This window comes from Vidua chalybeata, chromosome 9, assembly GCF_026979565.1.
Source record: "Vidua chalybeata isolate OUT-0048 chromosome 9, bVidCha1 merged haplotype, whole genome shotgun sequence".
NCBI classification, from domain to species: Eukaryota; Metazoa; Chordata; class Aves; order Passeriformes; family Viduidae; genus Vidua; species Vidua chalybeata.
In genome coordinates this window covers 2,118,533-2,143,141 of record NC_071538.1, presented here as the reverse complement: position 1 = coordinate 2,143,141, position 24,609 = coordinate 2,118,533, and the positions used below count along the sequence as shown (strand labels likewise).

The window sequence follows — 24,609 nt, the reverse complement described above, 5'->3', positions numbered from 1 at the left end:
TTCCCAGAAAAAAATCCACACCTGGAACTCTCTGCCTCTAGGAATGGTGATCCCCAAAGCCAGGCAGGGATGTGACTCACTGGGTGGTTGGACACAGCAATGGATGTGGCACACCTGGCCACCCTGCCTTGATTTCTTGAGGAGCACCTCTCCTCTTCAGGTGACTCCTCTGTCCCTGCAAGTCCTCTGTGGGATGCAGAGGTGGGAAAGGACTCACACAAAGCTGAAACACAGCGGTGACATCACCACCTCAGGCCACGGGGCCATGTACGTGCAGGCAGAATGCCAAAGCCAGCCTCAGTCCCCGTGAAAGCCTGCAGGGAAGGGAAGGGAATGCACCTGAGCATGGACAGAGCCCAAATCAAAGCCACACTGAGCCCTCAGGATGGGAACCAGCTGCTGACAGATTCTGCCTGCTGATCTCCACAGAGTGTTACCTCTGAAGCCTAACCTTGGTGGGCTGATGCCTCCTGGGGTGGCGAATGTCGAGAGGGCCAACATGGAAAGGTCCCTCCAAACCACCTCCTGAGAGGGAGAAAGGAAGGGACTGCTTTCAAAACAAGCATCACAAGGTAATTCCCACCTCTAACCACGAATCACAGAAAGCATCTATGCTTCGGAGGCCGATTAAAACCTGCCTCCAAAAGAAAACCCAGTCCCCAGGGCCAGCCATGTCATCCTGGGGAGCTTCTCAGTGGTGAAAAGGTGAAGCTGGGACCTCACAGGAAAACTGTGGGGAAAAGCCCAGCAGAGTTGGGTTAAGCAAGACCCTGCAATCTGGCCACGGGGAGTTTGCCTCTGCAATCTTGGCTTTGCAATGGCTTCACAGGTCCATTTAACAAAGCAAGACAGAAAACTGGACACCAGCGCCTGCTCAGTGCAGGGAGAGCCACCCTGCTCCAAGCCCATCTTGCTGGGGCCCCCTGAATTTCTTTTCCCCCCTTTTAAATGGAGAATAAAGACAAAGCCCAAGCTCGGACCCAGATCAAACACAACCTCACACGTGCTCAAGAAGGAAGCCCAGCAGTAGAAGTGGAGCACGGTCCTCTCACATGGACTTTTCCATCCCCACTTCCACACCCAGCTGAACTCGGGGCTTCCCGGCTGGGGTGGGACTCTTCTGGGTTAAGAGGAGAGAAAGCTCCGGGGTGGATCCCACCATTTCCTATTCCAGGAAGGCCAGAACCCCTTTGAACTCTGTCCTTCTGCTGGAGAGAGTGAAGTGCAAAAACACACACCCCAATGCTGATTTTGACTCACACCTTCCCCAGTGTCGAGCGCTGGCATCCTGAAAACATCACTGACCTGTCTGTGTGCCAGGCAATTCCCACTTGATGGACAAGTGGGATGGGATCTGCTACAGCAACGTTCACAGGCAGACAAATATCAGCCACTAGATTTGGTCTTTCAAGCCCCAGTGCCTTGCCCCAGGCAGCCAGCAAGACTATTATTAGGACTCGAGGCAGCCTGGCCTCTGACTGCTTTCCCTGCAAGCACTGCCCCATGGAAGGATGTGTAATTCCCACCACGGTACCCTCATTGCATAGATAGTGGATTTGGGAATTTTTTTTTTTTTTTTTGCTCCAGGCAAAACAGCTCCTTTCCCACACCTGCCCTTTCAAACGAGAGCGGTTTAACACTGTTTGCAGAGCTAAAAAAAAAACCCAAACCATCGGCATCCCTAAAGCTGGCCCGGCCCCATCCCTCCGGTGCGGGGCGGGCTGAGGAAGAGCAGAGCAGAGGAGGTAGCAAGGAAATGAAAGGGGTTGCTGGAGGGGGGAGGCAGCAAACAGCCCCACGTGCCAGCAGCTCCCTGTGAAATAGCTCAGCAGCCCCGTCCCCGAGCTGGGGAGCTGGCAAGGAGGGGCTGGGGCCCCTCAGAAATCTGCAAACAGCTCCAGGACAGCTCATGGCAGGAGAGGAAGGGTGGGGGTGCATTACACACCAGGGCAGGTTGTGAAAGCCAGATAGGCACTCTCTCCCTTGCTCTAACAGTTAAACATCTTCGTGAAGCATCTCCCTGAGCTGGGCTGAGCTCAGCACAGGCACAGGACCACCCAGGACACTCCCACAGAAGGCTGCAAGGCACCCCAGTGCTGCTGTAATGGGTGCTGGCAGCCTTGGGCATCCTCGACCCGGCACCACCAGCCCCATCCCGGGCTGCTCCTCCAGGAACCCCTGTGGCTTTACAACACACCTTTGGGCGTAACAGGACCCCATTTTTCTCCCCAGTGTCACATGTGAAACAAACCCTCCGATAATCTCATTTTCCAGGTTGTAAACTCACTCACCAGTGGACAAGGACATGTGGGGGCCCCCCCTCACCACGCTGCTCTAAATGATCTCAAGGCCCTCGAAGGGGAATGGTGCCCGGTTTCTGCAAACTATGATCTAACCCAATTCCCTCCATCCCATTACTTCAGAATTTACAACACACAACCTCCCCTGAAAATGGTTTCTGGTAAATTCTTTGAAAGCTCTTCTGGTCCTCACATCATCGTCAGGGTCAGCCAGGCATTAATGGCAAAGCATTTACGTGCCAGGTAACTCGTTCCCCAGCAAGAGAGTTTGCTTATGCTTTTTAAATTCAGGAAGTAATTAATAGTTGCCACAAAAGCAACCAATGCTTGTCTTGGGCGAGGGCCATAACGGCCTGAGCTGCCCTGGGGAATTCCGATGCCTCCATCTCAGCAGGCACCTTCCAGGAGCATGGTGGTTGCAAAGGTAAATCCTTAATGGTGGGTACCTGATGCTGGGAAATCTTCATGTTCCCTCTAAGCTGAAGAGCTGTGACTCCAGCTTCCTGAGCCAGCTCGAGGGGACCATTTCAGGGAACAGCACTGCCAGCATCAAAGTCAAACAAACACAGGACCCCAGCATCTTCTGGCATTTTTCTCTCTAGGCAAGGACTTCACTGAACTCCCTAACTTTGGGACTTGCAGCTTCAAAAGCCGTAGGATCACAGATAATGCTGTGGATGAAGCCAGGATCCCAGCAGAACCCATGGATATGACAGAAAGGTGGAAAACTTTGGTCCCTGGAGCTCAGCATCCTCTGCTCACACCAAAAACCCAGTCCCTGGAGTCCAACAAAGTCTACTGACATAAAAAAAACCTGCTCCCCAGAGCCCAGCATTCTCTGATCACACTGAAAACCCAGTCCCTGGAGCCCAGCATCTTCCACTTACACCAAAAACCCTGCTCCCCAGATCCCAACAAGCCCCACTCACACACAAAAAAAACCCCAAACTCTGCTCCCCAGAGTCCAGCATGTTCCACTGGCTCCAAAAAATCCATCCCTTGAGCTCAGCATCCTCCACTCACGCTGAACAACAGCAACACCTGGAAAGCAGAGTCAGAGGCATGCACACCACAGTGCTTCCTCCCTCCTGACCAGCACAGATGTCTCTCAGGGAGAGAAGATCCACTCCCTGCCTCCCACTAAAAACATCAGCCGGCTGTGGAGATCCCCAGGTTTTAGGAGACATCCCTCTCCAAGCTGGCCCCCTCACAGCCATCAGAAAACAATGATTTCCAGGCTCACCTCTCTGCACTAGACTTCAACCAGCTGCAGACAGGCCCGTGCATATCCTCTTCCTAATCCTTCATGCACAATCCCTAGACAGTCCCTGGCTTTTATTATTTTCTGGCAGGAGAGAGCACCACGTTAACCCCCGTGTGCAGGCTGCAGCCTGAGCATCTCTCAGCACATCCCAGCTTGGGTCCAAATTATAAATGAAACGTTTGTGTAACAAGAGAACTGGCGAGGGCCAACTGCCCATTAATATTTGAAACCTTTAATTCTTATTTAACAGCCTGTCCGAACAGTCCCTTCTAATTCCTCAATACAATGATGGGCCTCAAACATTTATTTATTGATAAAGACCATGGGAGGCTCTTGCCGTTGGGATGGATGTGCTTTTCGTGTGGGGGGTTGAAAGTCATGGGACAGAGCAGGCCGGAGCATCACTGATTATTCATCATGACACAGACCCTGCACTCCTCACCTCTGCCAGACCCTTCTCTACTCAGCAGTTCCCTCGGCTTCAGGGATACAAGACAAATTCCTTACTGGGACATGTTTTAAGGCAAGGAGAACGAGGCAATATTGTCTCTGAGTATCCTGGAAGGTCCTGTCCTTGGCACGATGCTGCGAACTCTCAGGGAACAAGAGCTCCACCTGCCCAAGTTCTGGCTGAGGACAGGGCTTGCAGGTGTGGGGACAGCGTGTTGGGGGCACAAGAGTTATGGGCAGGGTTGGTATCCCAGGAGCACATCCTGCAAGGAGACATCCTGAGATGTGGGCTGCAGCCTCTCCAAATGGGAGAAAACGGCCTGAGCTCCCGAGGTGCTGGAGGCTTTGCCCCAGAAGAGAGCAGAGCCTGGTGAGAGGCACAGAAGCCAGCAAGGGCTGCAGCCTCACCAGATGGGGGAAAACAGCCTCCAGCTCCAAACTTGAGCTCCTGAGGGGACAGAGGCTTTGCCCCAGGAGGGAGCTGAGCCCACGAGAGGCACGGAAGGCAGGAAGGGCTGCAGCCAGGAGCTGCCCCAGTGGCCTCAAGCTCAGCACTGACCTTGAAGCGCAGGGCAGGCGGCTGCCACCGCCGGCATCGTATGACCCGTTACAAAACACGGCAAGCTCTGCTCAGAGGTTACACACTGCAGGACAAATTTAACACCCAGAGTGTTCCCAATCCCACTGAAAGAATTCCTGGCAGGGCTCAATAATCGCCCACTACTGCAAGTGGCCAAGTGCCATTGCATTGGTTTGGCTCCAGACACACGAGGAGGACCTGGCTCCTTACTTGTGGAGGGAGAGGTGCTTCAGCTGATGGAGGACACCAGGCAAGATGATGAAACCCCCAGGAGCAGGTGGGTCTTGAACCAGGGAGCAAGGGGAATGTGGAAAAGATGCTGCTCCCAAATGCTTTCACTTGTTGCAGAAAAGTATTTAAGGGCTGCAATTAAAAACTTGCATTGAAGCCAGCCTGACTGTGCAGCTCTCCCCACTAAGTGATCCTTGGGGTGAATGATGAGAGCATCCTCACTCACAAGAACAAGCAGATGGAATGAAGGCACCCTCAAAGTATGCCCAGTCCAATACCAGGGGACTTCCCGGCCCAGCCATGAGGAAGAGAGGCTCAACAGGAGGAGAACTCGTCCCTGCTGCCATCCTCCCAGCCACACAGGTGCTCTCCCAGAGCCACACTGGCTGTTTTTGGAGATGGAGCACATGGACGCTGCTCCAAAGCAGAGCTGGGGAAGGCGCAGGCCAGGCAGGCTGAGAGAGCCTCTCCCAGCAGCAGATCTGGTCACAGCTCAGCAGCAAGCAGACCCTGCCACTCCCTCCTCCTCCTCCTCTCCTTCCCTCTCCTTTGCCCGGCCCCAGCCCTGCATTTCTGGAGCAGCAAGAGTCAGCCCTGCCGATGCTGCTGAAGGGCCCCGAGCCAACCCCGGCTGTAACCTCAGGATAAAAACATCAGCTCGGAAACACAGCAACGGGAAAAACAGACAGGCAGCCACGTGTGAGCACATGAGGACTCCTGAACCAGGGGAGCTCCCACTCTGGCACTGAGGTTTGCAGCAACGAGCAATTTGGACTCTTGATTCCAGGAGAAGAGGGATTCTGGGTGTGGTGTCTCCTTCCAGCCCTCGGCAACACAAAACCAGGACCTACTGCTCCTATCTGAGTTTGGCCTCAGCCCTACACCCAGTGCCCACCCCGGTCCTGGCCAGGTGTTGCTGGGACCAGGTCAGGTGGGGCTCTGGGAGCCCCCAGCACCTGATGATGAGAAAAGCCCAGGTTGGAAGCACCAGCGTGGAGGCAATGCAGCAGTGGTAAGATGACAGAAAATGTCGTTGGGCCAGTGGCTATTTTTATCTGCAAGGACCAACACTTAATACTCTCCTATCTCCCACAAAATGCCACTTGAGCTCCAGCAGAAAGTTTACACCACTTGCAGACAAGGGCTGAAACCCGAGCATGTAATCCCTGCTCCAGTCAAAAGTTTTAGTGGGATTCGCAGCGTCTGGAGAGGGGAAGCTGAGAAAAAAAACAAAAAACTCTTCCCCTGAGGAATGGTGGCTGAGGCAGCAGAGAGACAAGACAGGCAGGTCCCCTTCTGGCACCACGTATTCCCCTGCAGAGTCACCTGCTGTATCTGCAGGGCACAAGGGATTTTGTGAGCCCTGGAGCTACCTTGTGGCCTCCTCACCAGCTCAACCAGAATTTAAGTACCCTGAAAGGGTCTTCAGCAGAAGGGGGAACAGGGAAAGCAAGGCATTCACCACCTCACTCTCTAAACACCACAGCCCCAAGGGAGATGGAAGGGCTGGGAGGAGTGGGGTGAGTCAGGCAGAGCCCACAGGGGGGTTTTGCAGAGGGTCCTCACCAAGATACCATCCTTCTTGGCAATTCCCCACTCTGCACCAAGCATCTCTAATTACTTCAAACGCTCCCCCCATCTCTGCTCCCACCTCCTTCCCTCTCACCCCAAAGGCCAGACCCTGACGTGCCTGGGGTGTAAGGAAAGGAGGCTTCCCTCACTTAATAAAGCCAAGGTAGAGCAATGCTGTTATTAACAGCAGCCTGCCCACGGCAGGAATATTGCAGCAGCAATCCCAGGGGAGCACCTCGGCACTGCCCTGACAGCAGAGGCAATAAGGCAGCCCCAGCACTGCCCTGTGATATTGCAGTGAGTGCAAACACCAGGGGGTCCTCCCGGATCCCCCCTTGCATCACAAGCAGGGCTTAGTATTAGGGATGAATGGATACCTGGTCAGGCATGGAACAGCTGGGATTTGGGACAGCACCCTCTGGAGGGCTCTTCCAAGAGGGGCAAAAGGGCAGGGTTAAAAAGAGATCCAGGTGTGGTAAGACATGGTGCAGCACAGAGGTGCTCAGAAAATTAGGGTACCGTGCAAAGGGCTTCCATGGAAACTCACAGGAGGTGAATTTTCCCAGGGATAAAAGGCACAAGCTCATGTGTTTCTTGGAACTGCCCCCAGGAGGTTTTTTTTTTCACACCACGCTGTCTGTTTTTTAAATTAAAAAGACTGGGCAAAGCATTCGGGATGGAGGTACAGGCAAGGAGAGGAGCCAGCAGAGGATAGGGATGGGTGAACCCTGCTGGGCTCTGCAGCCCCTGGAAATGCTGCAGGATGCTGAGGAAAGGGGGATGGCCATGCCTTCCCAGAGGGACACACAGCACCTTGGAGGAATCAGCTAATAGACATTGACAGGGAAAACCCACTCCACTAGCCCCAAAAATCTTCTCTTACAGCAAGGAGTGGGGTAAGAAACCCTGGGGAATACACTGGAGAGGCAAAACTCGCATTCCTGAGATGGCCAAGAAGTGATCACATCTATCTCCCTCATCTCCAATTCCTAAGATCCATTTCTGAAGCATCACCAGCCAAGAAACTTTGGTTGATTGGACGTGGTTAAAGCGAAAAACGCACGCAGAAAACCTTATAGCTGAAACTTAAATAGTCTCCACAAACATCTTGCATATTTTCAAGGACACTAAGGAAATTCACATTTTTCCCCCCATATTTTAGACTTAAAAAATGCCTCAAGGGAAAAAGTTATTTAGAACTACTTAGGAAATACAAAGGATAAAAAAGCCTGTAATTATTTCTCTGCCAAGGGCTTGTCAGTTTGAAAATCCCCGCTCTTGAACCACTAATCCTCATGGAAAAAAAAATGCAGCTTCGGCAAGATGCGTCGCTGGTTGACTTTTGCTGCACTTTTCTGGCACAAGAGAACTAAAGAGAAAGGAGTAGATTTGGGTGTTGTTTCATAAGCACATCTCACCCACAATGTGCCTGATACACGTCCTTGGCTGACAAAGGAGACCTGCAAAGCATCACCCCAAAATGAGGCTGCTCTGCCTGAGAATGGTGCTCTGCAGGCATCAGGCTGGGGAGGGAAGGATCATGGCTGATGCTTGGAGACAGAAGTGCCAAAACAGGCAAAAATAAATCAGTTCAAGGTGGGGGTATACTTGCTTTAAAAGCCAAGGATTCAGGGAGTTCCTGGGATGTTTTGTTATGTGGTTGGAAATAGCATAAAGACATTATTGGCAGGGAAACTGCACTTCCTCTGGAGGATGGGGATGGGCCATCCCAGCAGAGCTGGGATTTGGGCCTCTGGTTTAGCAGCCAGATTCATCACTTCACGTCCTCCTGCATCAGTGCCTCTGAACCTGGCTGGCCACGGAGAAACAAAACAATGCCACAGAACTTGCTGTGTCCCACACACTGGCATCCCAGCAACCCTCCCCAGCCTGGAGCATCTCCCACAGGAGCTGTCTGAGTCATCCAGGTCCTGCTGCATGCCAGCACCTGCACCACCTGGTTTGGGGCTGCACAGGGCATCTTGGCACAGCAGGGGCCAGGAAAACTTTGTCCCTGTCATGGGCAGCTTTCCCACTGCCAAGGATAAACATCTCACACGGAGCTACGTTCACTACGCAGGGCCCTTCACCCATCCTCATCCATCTCTGATGTCTTCCTTCACTACTTTCTCCTAATCCATCTCCACAACAGCCTCTCCCATCAACGTGGGGTTTGTTACCTCAATTACCTCAATGTCCTTGAGGTAATGCATGCAGGAAGCCTCTCCTCCTTTCTGCTTAACCCTCCTTCCCAGATCCAGAGCTGAAACAAGCTCAGACTCAAGAGCCCGACCTACAAGACTTTAACTTCATTAAACTTTTACGCCAGTCCACTGAGGTTGCTCTCTCAGCCTCTCATAATTACGGGTGCAGAGGGAAGGAGCAGCACCCAGCCTGAGCAGGCAGCAAGAAGTTTCAGACACTTAATGATTCCCTAACCAAGCTCCCACACCCACAGCGCCATTTAAAAGGATCTGCTCGATACCACTCCTGCGAGCTGCTGGGCAGAGGGGATGCCAAGATATAAATCATTCAGGATTTCAGTTCCCCATCACCAACCCAGCTGGTCACCCCTCTGGCACAGGTGAGACTCCAGGCCTGAGCCATCCTGCCACTCCAGGGTCCACCAACACCCAAGCCAAGAGGCTGGCTGGGTTCAAGGACACTGCTCAGGTGAGCAACATCTTGCTCTCCTTGCAGCCAAAACCTGGAGTTCAGCATTTCCATGGGGCAATTCAGACCCTGGCTTGGCTGAATCCTGTGTGAGCCTCTTCCTTGCCTTCAGCCCTGGCAGGAACCTACAGAACATGGTCTGTGAGGGGAAAGGAGGTTGCCATCCCCTCCTCAGCACCCAGCACAGGGCTGGGTGGTCCTACACATCTGACAGCAGAGCACAGCCAGCATTCCCTCCTCTCCTGCTGACTCTGCAAGAGCAGAAACAGAAAAGACGCCCAGAGAAGGTGCCCCAGTAGCATGGTGGAAGGCAGTTCCAACCCAGGCTCAACACAGAAATCATCAGGCAGGAGTTTTGGGGTTGTTCCTCAACAAACTGCCGCCTCCACTAGCAGCACCCATTAATTTAATTCATCTCAATCACCCCTGTGGAGGCCACTGCAAACATGTGATATTGCCCTCCTCCCATTTAAATAAATCACTGCAGGGGTTAATAACCCTTTTCAGAGCTAAGATGCAGTTTTTCCAGAATTAAAGGCTTAACAGGGCCAGCAAATTCCAAGTAGAAATTTTGCCAACAAAAGCATCCCTACGATTTTACAATGGCAGGGGTTGGAGGCAAGAAATGACAACACTGATTCCTTCCAATAAAAAAAGCTGCTACAGCTGAAAACTGCCTTCAGGTCCGTTAACCTGTTTCTCTCTCCTTTCCAAATTTTCCCAGCCAAAAGCTTCCCTGAGTGTTCAGCAGCAAAAAGAAAATTCCCACCATCCTCTTCCTGCTCAGCCACCTTGGGCAATGCTGTGTAGCGAAAAATCAACTTATAGCATGGCCCCAGGCAGGAAGGAAGGAGTCCTTGGACACACAGGCTCCAGGTCCATCCAAGGATCTCTGAAGCACAACATCAGAGGAGAGGATGCACCTCCCAAAGAGATCAATTGCATCCAAACAATGGATTCTCCAGGAATCACCCTCGCTTCTTATGCTTTTAAGACCCCACTTTGCTCCCTTACAGGGCAGGGAACCTTGCCCAGAGGGATTTCAGGGGCTCTCCACCCCACTGGGATGGTGGTTGTCATTCCAGAGGAACAGGGGAGGGGGATTTTGCACGGTGGGGGCGGGGGGCAACGGGCCGGGGAGCGATGGTCCCGTGAAAAGGGATTTGTTCCGCTGTCAAGGACGGCGTTAGGAAAAGAAACCCACGAGGGAAGGAGAGGGGTGGGGAGCAGAGAGAGACAATGTAGGGACAGCAGTGGCATGGAGACAGCTCGGGAGGATCAGTGCTGAGCCCTGTGCTCACAAAGCACAAGGGCTGGCTGAGGAAGCATCCTCCAGCATCCTCTGCCCTTCCAGGCGCTGGCCCCGAGGAAGAGCAGGATGTGTCCGTGCAGGGAGAGCCACTCATCCGCAGCCACGGAGCCACAGGGACCCTCTGACATCGCTGCCTGCTGGGATACAGAGGAGAGGGGCTCTCCTAGTGATTTGTGCCTTCTCCTCTCAATCTGTACCTTAATCATGCCAATTTCTGCCTGGGAGGAGCTGCAACACAAACTCAGGCTCACCTTTGGTCCAAGGTAGCTCAAGGTGGAAGACACAAAGGTGAGCGTGACATAAAATTTAGGCAGATGTGGAGAGACACAGGGGATTCATATCCAGTGTTCAAACTCACCCAGCAAGATGCTGTAAGCACTTATGATGATGAAAGAAGCATTTTTAAGCTAGATTTGTATTTCCAGCTCCATTTCATGGGTGACAGAGCCAACTGTCAGCTCTTTCTCTTGTGTGCACCGTACCCAGAGCAGGCACTAGTGCAGAAGACCTGACCCCAAAAAACAGGACCATGTTCATGGGCACTGGAAACACTCTACTGAAAACAGGTAGGTGCATGCAAGTACAGTGCAGTAGGAGAAAATAAATTACATGACATGATTTCACCCCTGCACTCAGGAACTCACACATCACCCTCCTGAAAGCTCCAACCTTTGTGGGAGAAATCCCCATTTTCAGACAGCCAGCCTACAAAATGTGGAACACCTCAAGGATCCCTAACAAGCTTTAACAGAAAAATGCCAGATAAGCAAGAAGACAGAGCCACCAGATAGAAAATAAAGAGAACTGGGGTACCATCAGCCCAACACTGTGCCCTGCACAGCCCCAGCACGGCACAGCTCAGCCTGCCCCACACTTTTTGCAAAAGCTTTGGCATCTGGCTGTACGTAAATATTTGAGGTGGGAAGCCAGGAATTACAGAACCCCTCTCCTGGGCAACCAAGGTTTGACCATCTTGAAAAAAAAAAAAAAAAAAAAAACCTACAAAAACAAACAGCAAACCTCAAACAGAGCTGCAATGAGATGCCTGCTGGTTTCACAGAGACATGTAAGACAACACGGGTGCATCCTTTGCCCCTGAGGGCCAACAGCCCCAGGAGAAGATAACCACAGACCAGCTGGATTCTTTCTGCCAGGAAGCAGGATTCCAACCAGGATAAAAGTATTGAGGAACAAAACTAGGGGTTGTCATAGGGTTTTCATGACAAATAGTGCTGCTAGCCCCCCTCACCTCTCCCCTTCTGAAATCTCGAATACACAGAAATTCACATTTCTCATGAAAACACATCTATGTAAAAAAAAAATTAAGCTGGCTCCACCCCAGTATTTTCGCCTAGTAAAATCCAAATATTTTCTCCCTGCTTTAAATATCTTCCTCACTCCTGCTACAGGGGAGGTGCTTGATTGAATTGCAGGCAAAGGCACAGTCCTCCAGCCCAGGCCCCATCCCTGCTTCGTGTTTGCTTCTGCAGAGGGCACGAGCCAGAGACAAGAGAGCACAAAGAGACAAAGAACATCTTGAGAAGAAAAATACCCAGGACAATTCTCATTCCCACGTCCCTCCACCTTGGCTGCAGCCTCCTCTTCCTCAGACATCCTCCAGCACCGAGTGCTGAGCACCTCCTTGGCTGCACACCACAAGGTTCACCAGAAGTGGGGAACTGTGAATCCAGATCCAAACTGCTGGGTTTTCCCCTTTCTCAGACAGGAGCAGGACCTGCACCCTTGTGAGCAGGAGATCAGCCCTAGACCCCAAATTCCCTTTTCTCCTGCTCCAAGGCAGAGGGGCCTTTGGGGTCCCCCTTGCCACACCCTGGGGTGAGCGTGCAGCATCAGAATCAGAAACTGCTGTGGGTTTGGGCACGTTGAGGCCACCCCGCTGCTGCCAGCGGGGTTGGGGACAGCCAGCAGAGATCAGTCTCCCCGATAGCACATGCAGCCACCGGCAAATCCTGCCCGCACGCCGGGCAGCCGTCAGCACAACTCACACCCAGCACCGCCACCCGCTCCCACATCAGCTGGCCATGGCCACACCATCAGGTTCAGAGCCTGCTGGAGGGCTCCCCGAGGAAGCACAACCAGAACTGGGGGCTCTCTGAAATCCCCGGCTCGGCAAATCCCTCCCTGCGCCTGGCGGCTGCGAGCAGGTGAAGAGCCGGCGAGGCGAGGGTTGGCGAGCTGGGGCAGGAGAGGACCCCAGCTGTCTCTCCAGCTGGTGGAGACAAAATTCTCATCAAAGTGAAACAAACCCCTCTTTCTTTCTCAGTCGATTTCTTTTTGGTGCCTTTGTCATGGCTGCAAAAACCTGAAGCGATTCCCACAGCTTTAAGAGCACCACTGGGGGCTGAACAGGGAGCACCAGCTCGTAGAGTGGGGAAAAAAAAGGTAAAAAAGATTCATAGTGTGTCCAAAATAAAATGGCAGAAACCATAAGGAGTCCCAAGGATGCTCAGGTTATGGCTCTGATGGTTCCGACCTGCAGTCTCCAGGATCCCACTGCCAATGGGGTGACCCCAAAGCCACCCCTGTCCCCACCACGGAGGGAGACATGACAAGTCTATTCGACTGCCTAGCTCCCAATCTGCCAAACCTCACTCACTTCCAGGCCTTTCTATGAAACGTTAATTGTAAGACAAATCTAATTAAGGGATGAAAGAAGGGGCAAGATGCCAAATCTCTCCTTCTCTCCCTTTGGAAAGGGAGAGCCTCATGAGTGGGAGGACAGGGCTTGGTGGAGATAGAGGCAAGGCCTATTTTGCTTGTCTGGCATTTCCAGCACGCATCCCACAGTGGCCTCCGTAACGCCCCTCTCGCTGCATCCTGCTGCTTCCCTGCCTTCCCACCCCCTGCCAGCACAAGAAGTTGACTTAATAACAAAAACCAAAAGAGGCGGTGCCTGGTCCCAGCCCCGCAGTACCAACCATGGCGTCCCTGGTGGGGACTCGGCTGCCCCACAGCCACACTCCTCCCAGCCCACGAGGAGTCAGCACTATTCCTCCAGGAGCTGTGGGTGAGGACAGAGAGGTGTTTGCTACAGGAGATGAGGTGCGAGGTGGGGATGGAGAGCAGGCAAGAAGCATGGGAAGTACTAGACAGTGAGATTGAGAGATGGGGAGAGACCAGCAAGAGGGACATTGTGCCACGAAGCTGGCCCATGCTCTCCTACCCCATCCAGCGTGACTGCTGCCAGTGCCTGGCCAGCTGGAGAAACCCAAGCCAGCATCATCCTCTCCACAGGATGCTCTACAAGAAGGGAAACGGCCTCCAGAGAACATGCTCGACTGCAGCTGGGCTGACCTGTGGCTCTCTGGAGGGATCGTTCTCTCCTATCAGCCACAAAAAGCACTTCTTCAGTGAGGGAAGGCAAGGTGAGAGACTGCAAATCACCAGGACAAAGCCACTACACCAAACGAACTCTCCAGCTGGTGGGACCAGCTTGTGCTGAAGTATCCAGCATCACCTCCACTCAATCCATCCAGGATTTTTCCCCTCACAGCCATTCCAGGCTGGCGAAGCAGCACCAGGTAACTGCACAATTACATTACCCATGTTAAGCAGGATAAACAGCCACCATGCTCCAAACCTCTTCCCCCATCTCCTCTACAGCAGCAGCTGCCAAAGGAGCCTCCAGCGGGCCAGAGGAGGCTACCCCGAGCCCACAGATCCATCCGTGGCCTGGCAGGACCACGCTGCCGAGGACTCGGGCTCATGCCCCACGCGAAGACGCCGGGTGTGATTTGAAAACCCAACGCTGACGAGTTCCTTCGTACGTGTGCACACCAGGAGTGTGGAAGGATTTTTTTTTTTTTTGTCCTTTGCAGCCGGACACAACTTCAGATTTTAACTCACGAAGGAGGAGGCGGCAGCACCCACACAAGCCTGTGACTCCGGGATCACGGGATTTTGGAGGCAGGCAAGGAGAGCCCCGCGATGATGGCGCGGAAGCTGGCAACAGCACAGAGCCATCAAGCCGTGCGAAGACAGGGCGAGCATCACACAACTGCCTGCCTCGGCCGGGGAGCCCGGCACGGCGTGGCGGCTCGGGGGCTGCAGCCGCCCCTCCACTGCCGGCGCCCACATGCCAGGCCTGCTCCGAGATGTGCTGGCCATCTGCTCCTGCCAGCCGGGGCTGGGGCCGGGGCTCTGCGCCGTGGCTGGGGATGTGCCAAGCCGTCCCGCCGTCGCCACGCTCCCCAGCTGCGCCCCCCGTCATGACCACACCGCTGTCAGCGCTCCCGGCCTCCAGAACCTGCAGTGGGGATCTTCCCGTGCCTCCAGGTCCTCTCTACATCCCTGGCTCTGCTTGGCCCGTGCAAGCCTACTGTGAAACACCACTAGGCAAGAGGGGGCTCAACAATTCCCATCCCTGTGTAGATTTTAAGGCTCCAGAGTAGCCCCTCTCTTCCCATTGCTTCCAGCACTCCTCCCTGTTTATGGCCAGGTTTGGTGTTGCCCCCCCCCAAATCTGCCACTACAAAAGCCCATCCCCCTGACCACCACCGCAGGGGCCCCACAGTCGGGGCTTGTCCCCAGGGCCACTTTGCAGCCGGGGAGCCGGCCAGGGCGAAGACTGAACCTTGTCATAGTTGAGACTTATCAGGTTTGGACAAGCGCCGGGGGCTGCCGCTGGACTTGGGATGTTCTGTAACGAGCGTCCTCTGCTCCAAATAGACGCCGTCCCAGGGGCATAGGCTTGAGCCGTCCCTCTCCAGGAGCCCTCCCCGTCAGTGCTGGGGAAACTGCTCCAAGAGTGACCCCCAACTCCCCGAGTTCCCAGACAGCATCACTATCCGAACCGCCCATGGGCCGTGAGCCGTGGCACCCCAAAGAGATGCCAAGACCTGACCTGGCACCCTCAGCCTTTAATCCATCCCTTTCCAAGTCCTCTCCCAAGTCCTTCCTCTTTGTGAAAGACAAAGAAATGTAAAACATGTGTTTTAACAAATTACTCCTCAATTTCTAGAGTCCAGCGAGTCAGATGCTCGCTTAAATCCGTCCGTAACACTTTCCATGGGTGTATTTATAACTGAAAGCATAGCTGCCGTCTCGGGCTCCCTCATTAACCCTCTGCGGCCTTGTTACAAACTGAGCTCAAACAGAGAGTGCAGAGACGTGTCAGAAAATTCTGCACCTACTCGTCCCTGGGAAAACACCCCAACGCTCACCATCTGGAAGAGAAATCCCTTCTTTCAATTTCAAAACAAAAAACAAAACAAAACAAAACAAAAAAAGCAACAAAAGAAACCACAACCAAACACAACCACAGAACACCGACGCCGTGACCGCGGCAGGTTGGATCCCAACCACTTCCCTGACACCCCCAGCATTCCACACGCAGCCCTCCCACCCGGAGAGGCCTCTGGAGCCTGGCTACGCCACTGCCACGGGGAGGATCGGCCGCTTTCCACTGCAAGGAGTGTCAGTCACTTGTGATAATTAACCAGCTCGAGATAATGAGTTCAGTCTGAGAGCAGCGGCTCTTCCTCCGCGCGTTTCGCTCTCAAATCCCTTCTATCGGTGTTGGCACCGCGGCCAAGGTAGGCACAGTGCTCCTGCACCCAGAAAAATGCTCGGGCCAAAGGCAGGACGGGCATTTGGGAGAAGAAAGGAGGATTTTTGGTAAATAGAGTGTTATATAAAGCTCGGCAGAGCCCAAAGGGAGAATTCTTTGGGACTCGACTCTGCATCCTTGCCATCACCAGGTAAGGAGTCACACCAGTGGCACAGCAGAGTCCTGTGAGGAGGATGAAAGGAGAAGGGACACAAACCTGCACCCCCCATGCTAAAACAATTAATATTAAATGCAAGGGCACAATGAGATGATAGCAAGAAGGAGGCAGAAGCAGGAGGGGAAGAGGCCAGCAGTGAGTTAGGGTTAAAACCATCACACCTCGGGAAACCACCCGTCACAGAGCCTGAGCCTCCCGGCTCAGGCAAAAGTCACCAGCACAAACACAACCGAGAAAGAACCAGGGAAAGTGGTGCTATTACTGGATCTCAGAAAAAAATTACGACATTTTTTTCCCGCAATCATCCTTGTCCATCCCAACAGTGAGATACATGGGCACAGCAAGAAGCCAACTGCGGCACCGATTTCTTTCGTGGCCAACAGACATCAGAGGAGGGTTTCAGGTTGGAGCCACTTCAAGAGCTCGCAAGCTGCCGTCAAGAGTAAAATCCACATGTGCCGCAAGCTGGAAAGGCATTTCTGGGTGACAGTCACCCCAATTTCCCCTTGATGGTCCAAACAAAAATACCGATAAGGCAGAAAAGGAGGACTGAATCGTGGTGGAAATGTATGGGGACCAGTAGCCAAATTTCTACAGACAAACAAGCAGCACACCCCATCTCAACAATTTTTTTGCCTACAAAAACCCACCCCGTGGCGCAGCTCTCTCCTTTCCACTCTCACGGCAGCTAATTCTTCCGCTCTTTCGTAAACATTTGAAAACAAGGTCACGCGCACAAATTCTGCTTTCAATTTGCCTTGTATCCATAGTGATTAAACTCGGACCCACAATACGGGATTTAAAGGAGGAAAAAAAAAACCCCAAAACACCCAAAAAAACCCAAAACCCCAACTTTAAGAAGGCCTGGAGCTGGGCTAGTCCCCGGCACGCTCACCAGCTCGCCGAAGGCCAGGGATGAGAGCATCAACGATCACTGTTCATAAAAAAGGGAATTCAATTGCAGGGCTTCGACAGCCGTGCTATCGCCATAGTGAGGGATCCAGCCCCCCACCTACACCCTCCTCAAGAAACAACTAGCCCAGAGGCAACAAAAATTTAACAGTTCCAAAACTCAGCCAGGCAGTGGGGTCTGGAAAGGACAGCCAGAGCAGGATGAGCAGGAAAAAACCGAAAGCAGCTGCAGGGGAGAGAAGACTCAGCAGCCTTTTCCCCATTCCCACTGGAATGCTTTTTCTTTTAAAAAATAATTTTCTCATTGTCGTTCCCCTTAACCCCACACTTCCAAAGAGGAAAGTGTCAGGGCTGAGAGGCTTTAACACCCAAATTTCTTCACCATCACGGACCCGGATGCAGGAAAAGCCTCTGCGCGACAGTCAACACTCCGAATTCAGCAGGGCCTTCCCTGGTTCCTGCCGAGTGCCTCAGTTTCCCCACCAACCAGCGGGGAGAGCAATAGCATTTCCCTGCCTGTGAGGACATTAGTATAATAGCCTCGTCCAGGACCAGGTCAGGGAGGATATAACTTTCCTCCTGCAGATGCTCCATACAAAAGTAGAGCCAGGGGAAAATGCTTGGCCCCATCCCCACACGGACCTGGGGTTACCGAGGGTCTCCCAGGCTCCCAACAAAACATCCTCAGTTCCCAGGGCACAACCTGAGCCCAGCGAAACACCTCTGAAAAGGGGAGAACCAGGGGGCAATGAGACCGCGGGGCAGAAGCACAACTCGCCGTGCAGCACAGCAAGGGCGGACACCTCTTGGGAAACACAGGGCAGGGGAAGCAGGGAGCAGCAGCAGGACACCAGTCCCCCCCACAAGCTTTTGCAGGGCACTGGGGCTTTGTGGGCGGTGAGAGCAGAGCAAGGGGGGCTCCCCGAGGGGCAAGCGACACTTACTTCTCATAGTCCAGCTTGCAGTAGAGCTTCTTGTCGCGGTAGAAGCAGGTGGTCTGCAGGGGCTCCTTGCAGGACGCGCACTGGACGCACTGCTCATGCCACAGGCTGTCGTTCAGGCGCAGCAAGAACCGGTCCAAAATCACTCGCTGACACCCTTCGCACACCGACTTGGGGGTCGCGGCTCTGCCTGCGGGGAAGGAGCCGGGGCTGGGGTGAGCGGAGGGAAAGGCGGCCGGGGAGACGGCCCGGCCGAGGGACGGACGGACGGAGGGTCCCGCGGTTCTCGCTTCCCCCGCACGGGCTCGTGGGTCGCGGGGGGACGGGGGTGTGCGGGGAGCTGCTGCGGAATCCAGGAGGGACCTGTGCCTTAGGGCAGCTCTGGGGGGGGCACATCGCCCCCAATTTCGTTCCTCTTGGAAAGGCGGCAGCGGAGCCGCAGCTCAGAGAGAGGGCGACGGTTTGAAACCGATATTAAAACGAAGATAAAAAGAAAAAATGAATTATTTATTGCTCGATACGAAGGATAGCCCTTCGTTACAAGGGGGGTTTAGGGGGACATACAATTTAATGCAATCGCGGAACGAAGCGGGGGCAGCGAAGGCGGGCGCCGGGGGCACACCCCGGGAGAGGCAGCGGCGCGGCGCCGGGCAGGACCGAGCCGGGCAAAGCTGTCCCCGGGCTTCCCGAACCTCCTGTGCCCATCCATCGCTCGGGCCCGCCCGGCCGTGCCCCGCCCTATGGGGTCCCCAGAAGGACAAGCGGGGTGTCCTGACTTACCCAGCAAGGAGGAGAAGGGAGTCGCGGGGTCCAGGGCGCTCTGCAAACTCTCCTCCATCTTCAGCCCGTCCAGCATGGTGGGGAGCCGGGCCGGGCGAGGGGCCGCGCCGCCCGCCTGCCAACACAGCCCGGACACACCGCGCTCAGCCCGGCCGCCGGCCCCGCCGCCCCCGGCCGGGGCTTCCCCGCCCCGGCTGCCCGCCCGCTCCTCGGCGCCGCGCTCCCTCCTCCCTCCCAACGGGAGAACCCCTCGGGCCCCCCTTTCCGGCTGCGCAGCCGCTGCCCCAGCCGGGCTCGCAGCACCCCCGGGCCCCGACGTGGGGAGGCGACCGGACCTGGGTCCCCCGCAGCCGCGGAAGGGAGGATGCGGGACGGGAGGATGCGGGGCTGCCGTCGGCGGGGTTCGGCCGCTTACCTGGGGCGGCCGGGGCGGTGCCTTCCTGCGAGGAGCCGGCGGGAGAGGCGTCGGCAGCCACCGCTCCTGGGGGGTCTTGCGGCGGCTCCTGCCTCCCCGGCTGTACCGCACCCTCCCGCCTCCCCGCCGCCGGCGCTGCCCGGGGTGCGGAGCGAGCAGCGGCTCCCTGGACGGCTCCGGAGAGGAGCGCACCAACCTGCGGGGAAGCGCCGTCCGACTGCTGCCAAGGCACATTTCCTGGAGCTGATACCTCCCTGCCCGACCCCCACCCCCTGCCCTCCCCTCTCCACCCCACTCGAAATAAGTTTCCTCCCCGCTCTCCTGCCTGGCTGCAGGCACCGGCCCCGCCACGCCTCGAGGGGCTGTCGGCCTTTCCCGGCTCCGGGGTGCACGGCTCGGCCTGGCCGCCCCGGTTCCGCTCCGCTCCCTGGCTTTTTTTCCTTCTTTTCTTAGAAAGCCAAAAAGAAGAAAAGAAAAAAAAATGAAAGAAAAGGAGGGGAAAAAAAAAAAAAAAAAGGTAGAGGGTGGTGCCCCACCACAGCGTCTCTCCCGGTAATGAAACCGGCTGGAAATCAAGTCCCCCTTCCAGGAGAATCCCAGGCCGGCAGTTTTTGGGAAAGTCGGTCCCCTGCCCGGGGCAGTCCCCGGCGGGGATGCGCTTCCCCGCGCTGCGCATCGCCCCGGGCACCTCGCTCCCGCTGCTCCGGAGTGTTTAAAGAAAATGAGGTCTGGGAGGAGGAAAACAAAAAAGAAATAACAACAACAACAAAAAAAATCCCAACACCAAAGCCGGAGAGCTGCCCCGGAGGGCTCGTCTCCAGTGATCCCTGGCGCCGAGCGGGGCTCGGTCCGCTCCGGGCGCCGGTTCCGCGGGGCCGCAGGGGGAAGCGGCCCCGGGGAAGCGGAGCTGCGTCTCCGCCAAACCGCATCGGTTTCGGGGAGGGGAAACGCGCGGAGGAACGGTCCCGCCCGGCCGGGGAAGATGAAACTCGGAGCCTTCCCGCAATCCCGGCGCTTTCCCGTCCTTCCCGGCTCTCCCTTCCCTCCTGCTTGTGGGGTTTCGCTGTTTTTCGGGGAGTTTCACGGCCCCGCAGGCCCCGGTCTGCAGCGGGGCTGGGGCCGCGTACCTGCCGCTGCCGGAGCAGCCCGGGCGGGGATCCGCGGCTTCCCTGGCACGGAGGAGGGCTGGGTCCCCTTCTCCGGCCGGCGAGCAGGGAAACGGCCTCAGAGCTGCGAGGGACCCGCTACAGGATCGCGGAGGATGGGAGGCTTTTAGGGACCTCACCTCCTGTGTTCACCGCTGACCTTGGCACCAGGGGCAGATGCGCTCCCAGCCTCTCTGTGGGGCATCCTCGTCACCAAGTGCTCCCCACACCCAGATGACGTGGGTGATGCAGGGACCGAGGTCGTCTCCTCTGGGAATTCGTAGGAAGGAGAGAGGCCGCAGGTTAGCACAGGCAGCTCACCGCCCTGCCAAAATCCCACGGGAGAGGGAAGCACGGTCCTGGGAAAGCCCTACTGTATCCCAATATAATTCCCTGAAAGTTCGGGCACAAAAGCCTTGGTGCTATCACACGGGTCAGTGTCAAACAGCTCTGACCACTCACATCCAGGAAGGCTGGGCTGCAGCAGGGAGGCACTGGGCTCTGACACCTTTGTCTTTGGCTCTCCTGAAGGTCTCTGAGCAGCTACAGCCAAGTGTCAGAGTAGCCAGATCCACTGGAGCCACCTTGCCAAGACACCAGCCCAGCAAGGACTGCAGCATGACCAGGGGCTCCAAGCACTGCCTGCTGCTCTTCCTGCCTCCCCGTTCATCCCACAGAGCTGTGCAGGGCAGATTTTCCTCACACAGCCAGGGAGTGTCAGCCTCAAGGGGTGGGAATACCATCCATGAGCACTGCTAAAATCTGTGTCCCTGTGCAGGGCACTTTGCTTGCAGACTCAGACCGCCCACCTGATTTCCTCTGCTTAGAGATGCAGGAGCAGCTGGGAAAGAAGTCATTCTTTCCTGGATGTTGCCACCCCACTGTTTTCCTCCTCCTCCTCCTCCTCCTCTTCTCCATACAAGGAGGGGCTGGAGACTGTCTCACCTTGCAGCTCTCATGTACAATTCCCAGCTTGGTCTATGAAGATCAGGTTTGGGGGCTGAGGCAAGTGGGTATCACCAGGGAGGTTGCAGCAGGGTGTTGCTGCTCGTGATTTACACATCCACCAGCTCCCACACAGGTCAGAGGTACTGGAGCATACCTGGCCTCGTGCAAAAGATGATCACCAGGTGAACCAGTAAAACTGCAAGAAACACACTCCAAACCCCCCCAAAGTGCAACTTCAACACAGGCAGTGGCCCTACAAAACGTGGGGGGAGTATTTCAGGCTGCTCACTACAGCTTCTGAGGACCAGTTTCCATTATTAGCTCACCCAGAGCTGAACTAGGGGCAACATCAGCAGTCAAAGAGAATTAAACCAGGGGAAAAGCAGGTCTTGCCTTTTTCCTTCTAGCTGTAGGGTCTACAGGCAGCCAGGTGTTGCAAAAAAGTGGGTGGTGCTGGAGAACTGCATTAAACAGAAGCTGCCAACCGAATGAACAAGGCCACAACATTGGCAGAGGGGCTGCACATCTTCCCCAGACGTCTCCCCGCTGGGGCTGCCCAGCTGTCATGTTTTGTGCAGGTCCCCACTGCTCACTGCTGGAAGGGGATCAGCAGCACTCAGCTCCCAGGGAGCCACAGCCACAGCAGCTGCCCTGGCTCCAGACAGCAGCAGCCAGATCCCTCCTCCGGCATCACCTTAACTCTGCCCAGCCAAGCAGATGCAGAAACATCCAGGAGCAGGCAGGGCTGGCCCCAGAAGCAGGCACGCAGGAGACCAAGGAGAAGATGGCTACAAGCCACCTGCCTTGGGACAGGAGTCACTGGGCCAGCACCATCCAGGTGCCTCGAATGCCCGAAGCCAACTTGACACAGAAGAAAAAGCCTTGTCCAGCACCAGAGACGTCCCTCGACACCACTCACCCCTGCAAGGACCACACCTCCCTGTCCTTCTGCCACCCCCAGAGCCCTTCAGAGGCATCAGCAGCTGCACAGCCAGCTGGGCTGGCCAGCCTGGCACAGAGGCAAGCCAGAGACCAGCCCACAGCCACCATGCTGTCAGATAGCCCTGAGGTGATTAAATCCTCTCATTTCACCACTGAAATCCACCAGACCAAGCCTGTCTCAGGTAGAGTTGATTGCACAGAGGGCACAGGAAGAGAGGAGAGAGAAATGGAGTGGCAGCCCCTGGCCTTGCTTAGATAGAGGTTGGTCTTTGTCCACTCACGCTGATAAACTCCTGGGGATTTATCAGGGCTTCTCTATCATGCCTTGCACCACAATGCACCTTGCCATCCTCCCTGAAAGAGGATGCACTGCTTCCCACTGCCATCAGCAGCAGCTCTGGGGAGCCTCCTCTTCTTCCCCCTCCTCCCTGTGCCCCAAGAGGCACCAACCGAGCCCAGCCTGCCCAGCCTCCCAGCTGGGCCTCCGATGGGACAGCAGAGAGCTGGGAGGGACGTAGAGGGGAGGAGCAGAGGGATCAGGCAGCAAAGAGAATATCTTAGGGAAGCTTGTGTGAGATGGTGAAGGCAGTCCAAGGCCCAGTCCAGACAAAACGTCCTTGGGAAAAGGTCAGTGTTGGTGGCACTCAGTTGGATTCACACTGTTGGTGGCTGAGAGTCATGTCAGGTGTACAGGATGTGCCCCTGCATCACTCAATCCATCAGTGAGCCCAGAGTCAAACTGAACATAAACCAGCTCAAACTTTTTATACTTTGAGATGCATTTTTTTTTAGTCTCAATCCAGAAGTGCTATTGTTGGACTCATTGGATCTGAAGCAGCTGCTACAGAACCCAAAATTCCACTATTTTTTGAAGCCCCCTCCACTGAGCATTGCAGAGGGAGCAGCCCAGAATTAATAAATGCTTTGACACATTTGGCCTGTACACCAGAACAAAGCTTATCCATGGTGGGGAGGACCTGCTGCTAACTCGGGAAGCTCATGAGATGTGATGCATGGTGGCAAAGAGAAAATGGCCTTGCACCAGTCATTCCCAGAGTCTGGCTTGCTTATCAATCCCAGAGCAAAGGAAAAATCGTCTGAGCTTGATCTGAGGCTATGAGGGGCTTCATGGGGTAACCAGTGATAGGATGAAGCTTTCTTTGGCTTATCAATGATTGTGATTTCTACTGTTTTACGAAAATTAGGTTTTTCCAGGGCTGAAGACTGGGGAAGCTCCAGCCATGCCAAGCTGCTGTTCTTCTGCAGCAACTCACAGAAGGATAACCACACCAGTGACTTTTTACCAGCTGCTATGGGATTTGTTCCTCGGGGTCTCCAAAGACTCACTCCTACACTTTGCAAGGCTTGGGGAAGCACAGCTCTCGGACAACACCCCTGTAGAGAGGTCTACAATATGAATGAGGAGTCCAAGGGTTGGGACCAAATCCAGGAGATTGCATCAACCCTCAGGTCCCCAGTGACTGCAGATAGAGCTGGGTTGCTCCATGACTTGTTTCCTCTGCAGAGAACATTGGTTTGCTAGTGGCGCTTTCAGATGAGCAAGTGGTGTCTTACTCACAGAGGCCACATGGAGAGTCATGGTCTCTCTGCCCTGCCAGACACAGCGTGGGGGAGTTTGTGGTGTGCTGTGTGTTAATTTTTTTTTTCCAAAAACCCAGTAGTCATCTGGAGAAACAGGACAAAGCCCTGCTCAAACTGCAGCCTGGAAACCTTGTGGCCCAGAACCCAGACATTATCCTTCCAGACTGCTAAGAGTGAGTGCGTCCAGTAGCCACCTCGAGACTTCCTGCCCCATCTTGGTTACCATATCTTACCACTTCCAAAATATCACATGCAGCGGTCTGGGTTTGTTTACAAACAGTGGCTTGAGATTAGCATCAATCAGAAAAGAAATCCAAGCCAGGCAGCTGGGGACCAGTTCTTAGAAGTCTACATCTCTTAGAGGGGGAGCCTGAGCAGCCCAGGCGGGAGGTGGCCTCTTGCTTCATCTAACCAGCAGTGTGGTGTGGCACCATCCCAGCACAGCCTGTGTGCAGCCTCTCAAATTCCAGCAACAGTTTTACAATGAGCAGCTCGTGTATTTCCTCTATTTAAACACTTCTCTTTTAATCAAATATTACCTTTTCAATTAAAAGTAGCTTCTTGGTCAGTTCTTTTCACAGGTTTTGAAATTCTCCCTGGGTTTTTCTCAGGACAAGAAGAAATTAAAGAGTTTTCATAATGTTGGGGCTTTCCCTCTTTTTCTCTGCTTTTGTAAATTCTCCTTTTCCTTTTCTCAGCAAAAAACTGGAAAATGAATCATGTCCCCGTGTGGGAGCTTTAACAAAACGTTTCATTTTTATCCTTCTTCCTTTTCTGTTGTCAGTCCTCCTCTCC

The 24,609-nt window shown here is 54.6% G+C and overlaps 1 protein-coding gene across 2 annotated transcripts in view; it reads right to left on the bottom strand.

Annotated features, from left to right (window-relative positions):
• Window positions 1–18,838, bottom strand: part of LMX1A (LIM homeobox transcription factor 1 alpha) — a 42,404-nt gene extending 23,566 nt beyond the window's left edge. Inside the window, exons 1-2 of one of the 2 annotated variants that reach the window (XM_053950508.1) lie at window positions 18,759–18,838; window positions 17,986–18,168 (exon numbers count right to left, since the gene is read on the bottom strand). In XM_053950508.1, the coding sequence (XP_053806483.1) occupies window positions 17,986–18,168; window positions 18,759–18,838 (263 nt within the window). Of the gene's footprint in view, window positions 1–17,985; window positions 18,173–18,758 lie in introns of both variants that reach the window. The other variant, XM_053950507.1, reaches the window with a different exon arrangement.
• Between the last annotated feature and the right edge of the window lie 5,771 nt (window positions 18,839–24,609).